General features: G+C 41.5%; 1 protein-coding gene across 1 annotated transcript in view; it reads left to right on the forward strand.

The window, feature by feature from the left end:
• The window catches only part of LOC117545584 (MAGUK p55 subfamily member 7-like), a 29,133-nt gene extending 20,224 nt beyond the window's left edge, over positions 1-8,909 (forward strand). Inside the window, exons 13-18 of the mRNA XM_034215423.1 lie at positions 572-745; positions 4,360-4,440; positions 4,540-4,633; positions 4,774-4,882; positions 6,528-6,671; positions 8,111-8,909. Coding sequence (XP_034071314.1) covers positions 572-745; positions 4,360-4,440; positions 4,540-4,633; positions 4,774-4,882; positions 6,528-6,671; positions 8,111-8,344 — 836 coding nt within the window. The 3' untranslated portion in view covers positions 8,345-8,909. The remainder of the gene's footprint in view (positions 1-571; positions 746-4,359; positions 4,441-4,539; positions 4,634-4,773; positions 4,883-6,527; positions 6,672-8,110) is intronic.

An 8,909-nucleotide genomic window follows, 5' to 3' on the forward strand; every position in this document is an offset into this window, starting at 1 on the left:
CTGACATTTCTCAGTGAATTCATCAGTTTCAATCCCATGTAAACAAAAGTTTGAAATCTCTACTAATTGTGCCATGTTTCTTAGAATGAAGCCCAGAGAGGGAACGGACAGATATGCTTACAAAGAGAAATTACAGCTGACGTCAAAGCAAGCCTGGCAGCACCACTTAGCAGCAGTTAACATTATGAAAAAGAGAAGGCCTGCCAAGCCAGCCAGACCACAGTTGCATGGCAGACGCTCGCTGTCAGAGAGCCTACAAGCGTGACAGACGGAGTTGTCGTCTACTGCAGAGTTAGGGCTTTTCAGGATGGTGCTTTACAGAAGAGTTTGGGTGGCAGTGTTGTGTTAGTGTTGAACACTTGTATTGATTCACTGTACCTGCATGTGTAAATTAGTAGGGGATTCACCTCAGTAACTTTATATTAATTCCAGACATTGTCTGTACTGCTGTCACGAAGCCCCAAAAGAAAATCAATGAAAATGGTTTCAGGGCAATTTCAATGAGGCAATTTTCAGCTAGGTTTTCAATGATACGCCTGGCAGGTCTGAGATCCATATCTCTTTTTTCCAGCTGGGTTGAGAAGAAGTTTCCGACTCGGAAGACAGAGCAGTTGGGCCAGAGAAGCGGCTCGGTCCAGGAGTTGGAGCACAGGGGTACACAGCTCAGTTCGACCCCCTGCCTACAAACAGGTGACCCCCTACCACAGAGACCCCAAGGACCCACACCGTCTGGTTGTTCTGGTTGGTACGTATGAGGTTAACATACGGTTGCGCAAAGAAACAGGAATATTCCCATCTTTTGTGGAGATGTTTAAGAGCACACTGCCAACATCTCGTTAAATAGGTTACTGTGCTATAGTCTAATGCAGTGGTTCTCAAATGTGGGTACGCGGCCCCCTAGGGGTACGTTGGAGTACTGCAGGGGGTACGTGAAATTAATTGTATGTTAATGGGAAAAATAACGTAAGTAATGCATTTAAACAAACTACTAATAGTAGATTAACTACTTTATTCAAAAGTTACAGTAATTCTGGATAATAAAATGGGAAAAATAAACAGGGTGCTCTCTTTTCCTCTCCCTCTCCTGACAGCCCGTCAGTCTCGTGCAGCTCGCTGAACCTGTAAGTGACCCGACAGTAAAGAATAAATATATTTATAACTAGTTTAGCTAGTTCCAGAGTAGATAAACTAGCTATGTGTGTTGGGTCTAACTCTTACCCCTAGATTCCACCGGGTCCGTCTGCGCCGTGTTACGGCCGCGTTACAGCCGCGTTACGGCTGCGCCGCGGCGTTCACAGCGATCGCGGCCACTCTAGTCAATGGGTGCTATTCCACCAGACGTGCCGCGTTACGGCTAGAAGCATCCCAGAAGCGTCCCAGAAGCGTCTCGGCGCTGGGCTCCGCTAAAAATAAGATGCAAGTCTATTTTTGACGCGACGCGAGGTGTTCCATAGCAGGAAGTGGACCGGTCAGAGCATCCATTAAATCCCCAAAATAAACTAATTTTGCAGACCCTATCCCTCTGTAGTCTTTCAAGTAGGAGTAGAAATGCCAGCGTTCTCCTCCGGTTTACAGGCACTGTGTGTAAATTATATGTATAGAATAATTATGATGATGAATGCATTTTTTTACCACTAAAATACAGCAACACATCTTTGATTCATGTCGTTTATAACTGGACTATTACAATTATTACTAACTTTGTCTCTACAAAGTTAGGAAATATGCCCAAATCAACAAAAACTGCGAGCCGGCACACAAGACGCTCCGCTTCCGAAACGCTTCTGAAACGCACCCGGTAAGTTATGGCGCTGGAGGAGGTCAGACCAAAACCGCGGGGCAGCCGTGACGCGGCGCAGACGGACCCGGTGGAATCGCGGGGTTAGTGTATTTTGCTCCGCTCAACGGTCCGTCACAGCGGCGGAGCTGTGTTCCGGAAGAGCTGCGTGTTCTCCGTCAGCAGCAGCTGATCTGCTCTCTGATCTCTCTCTCGCGTCCGGTTAGACTTCACTCGCGTTTATGTCCAAATCTATCAGATCTAGCTAGTTCTAGTTAATTATATGACTGCCTGCTTATCAAAGGACCTAAACACTAAGCGTTGCTTGGCAACGGCGTGCGGCCGCAAAGTATAGCGCAGCATTATGCATATTTTTATGTGAGGGGTCAAAATCCCATGCTCATAAAATGCTCATATATTTTTTTCTCTTCATTCCCCACGCCCCAAAATAAATAAATATACACATTTTAGGAAGAGTAACGAAGTTTGAGCAGTGTGGGTTTTATATGAACAGAGTTACACATATTTCAAAACGCGAAGTGTAATAACTGCAGTTTGCCTCCCTGTCAGAATGACAAAGATCCTCAGTGAAGCACAAGCCCATGTTTCTCACTAAATTGTGAGTACAACTTATTAAAAACATCAGTTCAATGCAACTAATGTCGTCTTAGTGTTATTGCATGATGTTAAAATTGGTTTGCCATGAATTTGGCTTGTAAACATTTGAAATGTAGCATTTAAGTGTTTCTCAGTTACAAGGTTGTTGTTTTAATAAATCAGACACTGATGGTGCAGCGCTGTACTGTACCTCTTTATATAGGCATTTTCTCAACAAATTGTTTTAGCGCTGATCAGGGGGTACTTGGCTGAATCTTTTTTTCAAAGGGGGTACATTATTGAAAAAGTTTGAGAACCACTGGGCTAATGTAATATATTGTGTTCATAACATTTCATATTGATTTAATATTTAGAAAAAAATGGTAGTTACTGTGGCTTTATGTGCAATAGTTTTTTGTTTTATATCATCCCCAGCCTTCTTTTGTCCATATAAAAAACAACATGATCCCATTCACTAAAAGAACACTATTATTTATATTGTAGCAGTTGTTGATCAAAAGAAAAAGTAATGTCCTGATGAAGATTTATTTCCCGACTCTTGAGTGCAAGAATAATCCTTTCCCGTCATAAGCACGTAAACACTGTCAGAGAACTCAAGTCAGAATATATTTTGTTCTCTTAAGTTACCAAGTGGCCCACCCCAGACTCACTTCCCTGCCAACCTTGCCGGTCTGCTCTATGTATTTCTGAGCTATATCTCTCCCGCGGGAATTTCACATTGAGCCCCGCTGAAGGTCTTTTTAATGTTGTATTATGATACGACTGGTCGTCTGTGACCGAGGGAAATCAAAGAAAGAAGAGAAGGGCAGAAGAGGGACAGAAAATCGAAAGTGGAGGGCAGAAAGAAGCAAAACAAAGTGAATTAAAGAGGCGAAAAAACATTAACCAGATATAATAGATTAATGATAGTAAATGGAGAGAAGGGGAAGAGTGGATTGTGAATTATATTCCTCATAATGTCAGCCAAGTGCTCCATCATTAAACTGGAACAGTTAAGAGAGCTTGGATTTAGATTTAGACCTCTTTAATTGAGTTGGAGTTTACCCTAACTCTGGATTACGTTTTACTGTCTGCTGTGAAGGCTCTTTGTTGACCGGAGTTCATCATTAGCAATATATAGGTTATTGGCAATGAGATTTATGGACAGGAATACCAGAACCTGGATGGCTAAAACAGCACCAGATGGATAATGTTAGACCAGGTTGGAAATATGTCCTCTTTTGTTTGCATTGCATACGCACTTTGAATGGAACAATAGCCATAGGAAAGTTGGTGAAAGCGACTGCCAGCCGATTTAAGCTCTACAGATCGTGTAACTCTTGAAAAAAAAAAGGTCAGGAGAAAGTATCTACAGTGCCCGATGATGCTCCTCTCCAGCTCGGTGGAGCAGCTGTGGAAGACATCAGTGGTGTAAGAGTGGAGAGTCCATAAACCTGATATTTTGTATCGAGCTCATGCAACCCTGTGATGGAAAAGGCAGGTATGTCAGGAATCTTACTTTCAGACGGCGCTCCATTAGAGTCTGATGCAATCTGGGGGCTGCGAAAAGCTGCTTTAGAAAAGAAAATCCCAGATGCTACAGTATGTGTGTGTACAGTTGTGTGTATGTGCTTTATCCTGTGCATCCTACACTTTAATGACACCGATACTGTGTGGCTTTGCAGATGTCACGTTTAGACGGGATGCTATGGATTTTCCAGAGGGCTTCGGAGCAGTTAATGTTCAATAGAGAGACACCGGCGAAGAAAGAGACGGCGAACCGTTTTCAGACTGAAATCAGTATGAAATCAGAGCTCTGTCTGTCTGACTGTCTCCCGCTCCCCTTTGTCGTTCTCTGATTATAAAGACAGATGTGTCACCAGATCACTAAGCCTATTTGATGTTGTAAGGCAAACAATAGTACATAGTGATTTTGGGAATGAATACCTACATACAGAACACAGTGTTTTTATCTCCGTCTCCAGGGCCCAGCGGCGTTGGCGTTAATGAACTGAAGAGGAGGCTCCTGCTCTCAGACCCTGACCACTATGGCGTGACTGTACCGCGTAAGATAGACTTCCAGAAATGTCACCTTTACCTCCCGCGCACTAAATGGTTTCTCATCCCTAACAGCTGTCTTAAGCCTCTCGTCTCTTTTCTTTCAGACACCACACGTGAGAAGAAAAGGCAGGAGAATGAAGGGGTGGATTATAATTTTGTGTCAATATCCATGTTTGAAGAGGATATTCTCAATCAAAGGTACATGAGCAGGTGTTTCCTTTCTCATGATGTTAACAATTGTCCCCTTTCATGAGAGTGATGTTCATCTCTACTGCTGTCTGATTACATTTTATGATGTTTTCTCTGTCTGTTCACGGACTGCTTGGTTCTGTTTCTAGGTTTGTAGAATATGGAAGATACAGTGGACACTACTATGGAACAAGTGTAGATTCTGTGAACAAATTGATGGCTGAGGGCAAGGTGTGCCTTCTGTGTGTGCACCCTACTGTAAGTACTAAGCCATTTAAAAAAAATTCATGTTTACAGAAATTAATTTGGACAATTTTCAGAGGAGTAGGAATTTTTTTGCCAAATAATCCACATTTTCGATGGTAAATCACACCACAATTGTGCTGAAAAGGTTAATAGCGACAATTGCCCTTTCAGTTATAAACCTAGTCTTTCAACATCTTTCAACTTCATGTTTGAACTAATAAAATAAAGTTTCCAATAGCCCATGTGTGTTTCCCACAGGGTTTAGTTCTTGGCAATCTAGAAACCAATTGGCTAGGTGATGGCAATAAGCCTCTGGGGGCAAGGGGCTATATTATGTTGGGGTTTTGTTGTAGCATTCAGTCAAAGCTTCCTCTCTCATGTCTACAGTTAGCAACTTGAGACTCAAGAATGAAGTTGGAGTTGCGAGACTGTGTCCTGTTTACAATCTAACAAAGAGCTATTGTCAGCTGATAACCATTCGATCCAAGATTTTACAATGTTTTGCTTTAACCCTCCTGTTGTCTTCGGGTCAAATCTGACCGATTTACTACTTTCATCAATCATAACTATTTTGTTTTACATTCGATTGCATTAAGGCTTTATGATATCCTTCACAGTAGACATTTGAACATATAAAATTGCTGATCACCACTTTCGTTGAATTTTGGATGATTTAGTCAACTTTGTAACACCCATGGTGTTCCCGGTGACCGCCATAAAGAAAAGGAATTAGTAACCATCCGGATCAGATCACACACACACAAACACCCACACAAACACACACACACACACACACACACACACTCACACACACACACACACAGAACAATTTGACACATTTCCTGCTCTTATGTGCCCATCCCCCACATGGATGACACTTGGCACAGGAAATACATGTTCAGTGTCTATTCTTTGTATATTTACTGCAGTTGTTCATGTATACCAGTAGTCTGATACAATATGTACAGTTTGAAAGGGTGTTAAATGAAATTTGGTGATGATTAATGGTTTATGTGTTAATGTAATAGCAGTTAAAACAGGACCGGTTAAATTTGACCGCGAACACCAAAGTAAGGGGGGGGGGGGAAACGAACACAACAGGAGGGTTAAACACAGAAAGTTAACCTGCATTCAGAAAAAGTCTGGTAAAATGTGATGGGCATTATTATTCAGACTACTAACAAAAACAAGACCGCTTTGATACCAAAATCTTGTCTTGTTGCCCCCAGATACTGTATTCTTCATTCATACAGATCTATTAATAACTGGAAGAGGTGGGAAGCCAGCATGGGATCAAATGCTATGGGTTCTTTTGAAATAAGAAGGAACTTGTTACTTACTTCATCAGAAGAATGATATAGTGCATTTAACTAGACCTACCCAAACAGTGGGAACAGTTATGAGTGCTTTGGTACCGTTTGGTACACAATAACTGTCCATGTGTGGAAATTTGAAGGAAAGAAAGGGTGATCAAATGCGAAACATAGGGGAATTTTTTACTGTAGGTTTGTAATCTGCTACACATCATTGCCTGTTTGGCATTTATAGTCTGGAAAGTGATCCCTTAAAGATGAAATGTAACCGTATTTTTTTAATGTGTTGAAATTGTTTAGATCACCAACTACTTCTGCCTTCTTTTTGGTCTTCCTCACCATAGAAAATAAAGCAAGTGTACAATTCTGAATTCAAACCATACGTGGTGTTCGTGAAACCTCCGTGTATCGAGGAACTACACCTCACCAGACGGAGAGTGCATTTTGTCTGCGATGAAGTCGACAAGAACTCAGTCAGAGTCTTTTCGGTAAGAGAAACAAAAACAGAAACACTTATACATGTTTGAAAACGGGTGCTTGTTCCATGTCTTGTAACATGCGAGGCGGTGTGAGGTTAAACACTCTGGCCTTGATGGACCCACCCAACCTCAAAGACATGCACACACCCAAAACCCCCCTGACTCTTGCGCACACCTTGCCGTACATATGGTTGACCCCTTGGTTTGCTTTTAAGAGACGTTTAATAGATAGGTGGAGTTACAAGCCTGCTTGGTGGGTGGCTTCTTGTTCCATTACTAAGGTGAGTACAGTTTGTCCAGGAGATAAAGGGTCACATCTTGTGTTGGTTTACATGACTTGTGTCAAAGCATGAGCACATATGTGTGATGAAGCGTGTTTTGGCCAAGACAAAAAAAGATTTTCTGTCACTTTGGTAATCTACATCTGGCTTCTCCTTCACTCTTTGACCCTGGCTGCCCATGGTGCCCTTATTAAACCCATGAGGTCACACACCTGTGTTGCAACATGGCTGGAGTTTGCCCGGTGCCACCACAGTCTTCAGAGGGTTCAGGCATTTCTTATTGCGTTCAACTTGTACCACAGCTGGTGTGAAAAGGTCTCTTATCCTTTACTCCCAGCATGTAACGACGTGTTACGCCTTGGTCTGTATAGCTGAATGGTCACAGGGATCCGTTCCATGTCCTGTTAGGTTACAGCATGTGCAGATTATTGTAAAAACAACCTCTCGGAGAGCGTCACCATATGGTCAGGCTTTCGCTGTTCTGTTTCCATCAACAGTATTTCTCAGATGAACATTGAAATCATCATTAATCATCTATTGCTGTTTTTTTTCCTTCTGCACAGATTATTTTCATCTTTCACTCGATGATTAATTAAAGAACACACAAGTAAAGCTTTGGAAAGAACTGATTAGATGTAATATATAGCCAGAGGTGGGACCAAGTCATTTGTTTCCAAGTCACAATAAGTCTCTAGTCTTTGCACTCAAGTCCTTAGTCAAGACAGTAAATTCAAGTCCCAAGTCAATTCGGAAGTTCTAAACTTTGAGTATTCAAATTGTAAACATTTTTTTTGTATCCATTGTCCTTTCTTACTTCTTGTTTGGATGATGTTAGATTGTTTCAAACAAAGTATATCGTGGAAATTGAATGTCGACTTAATTGAATGAATAGTGTTCGAACATTAGTAGATCCAGGAAATAATGGGAAATCAGGTATGGATCTGTGGAACACTTTTAAAGCACTCTATCTTCGGGCTTTGAGTAGGAAACAAGTAGTTTCAAGTTAAACATTCTCAAGTCCAAATGAGACCACAAGTGTTAAAGTCGGAGTCCAAGTAACGTTTTTTGTCTTAAGTCATCAAATTGATGATTCAAGTCTGATTTTAGCCCAAACCACTGTACCTCATGTTGCTACATTTTATTTACCAAGGCGTTCTCTTACCACAGGAGGAGGATTTTGAGGACATGATTACCTTGGCTGAAACCATGGAGAAGCAGTACGGGCACTTGATTGACAACGTGATTGTTAATGGAGATATCGTGGTGGCGTTCAGAGAGCTGAAGGCGGACCTCGACAAGGTACAAAAGGCAGAAGTCCACTGGGTTCCTGCAGAGTGGAATTGCTCGTCATCACCAACGAAAGCACGCAAAAGTTGCAGTCATCTAGACAGCTGGATTTGAACTCTGAACTCACAAGAAGAAAAGAACCTCAAAAACAATGTATTAGTTCTATTTAGTTAGAATTCAATACCATGAAAATCAAAAATGTCCATTTGTAAACAAATCCTGGGATTACCACCATTACACCAAGTGTCCCTTAGTGTATCTCTAATTAGGCAAACAGAATCCATCTCTTCCTCCGTCTATTTGAGAGACAGTTTTTCTGTTGGTTTAAAAACGATGGCTCACAGGGCCGAGAAGTAGAGGAAAGAACGAAAAAATAAGGAAACTCTCCAGAACTTGTGGCTAAGTGTAATCCTTCCCTGCCAAGTTGCAAACATCAGCATGTAATTATTCTGACAGCTGCTGCACTTCAATTAACTGTAATGTACACCAGAGAAATATTATTAGTAGCAGTCGGGCAGGCATTGTGCCAACAACATGCTATACGAAATCGAGACATAAACAAGAAAGGAGTTAAATAAAGAATGACCAAGAAGTAAAACATGTTTTAATGGCTCTAAGTTTAATAATTTTGTATATATTCAAGGATTATAAATGCTTTGTGTATGTCTCACAATTATTG

This window comes from Gymnodraco acuticeps, unplaced genomic scaffold (assembly GCF_902827175.1).
Source record: "Gymnodraco acuticeps unplaced genomic scaffold, fGymAcu1.1, whole genome shotgun sequence".
Taxonomy (NCBI): domain Eukaryota; kingdom Metazoa; phylum Chordata; class Actinopteri; order Perciformes; family Bathydraconidae; genus Gymnodraco; species Gymnodraco acuticeps.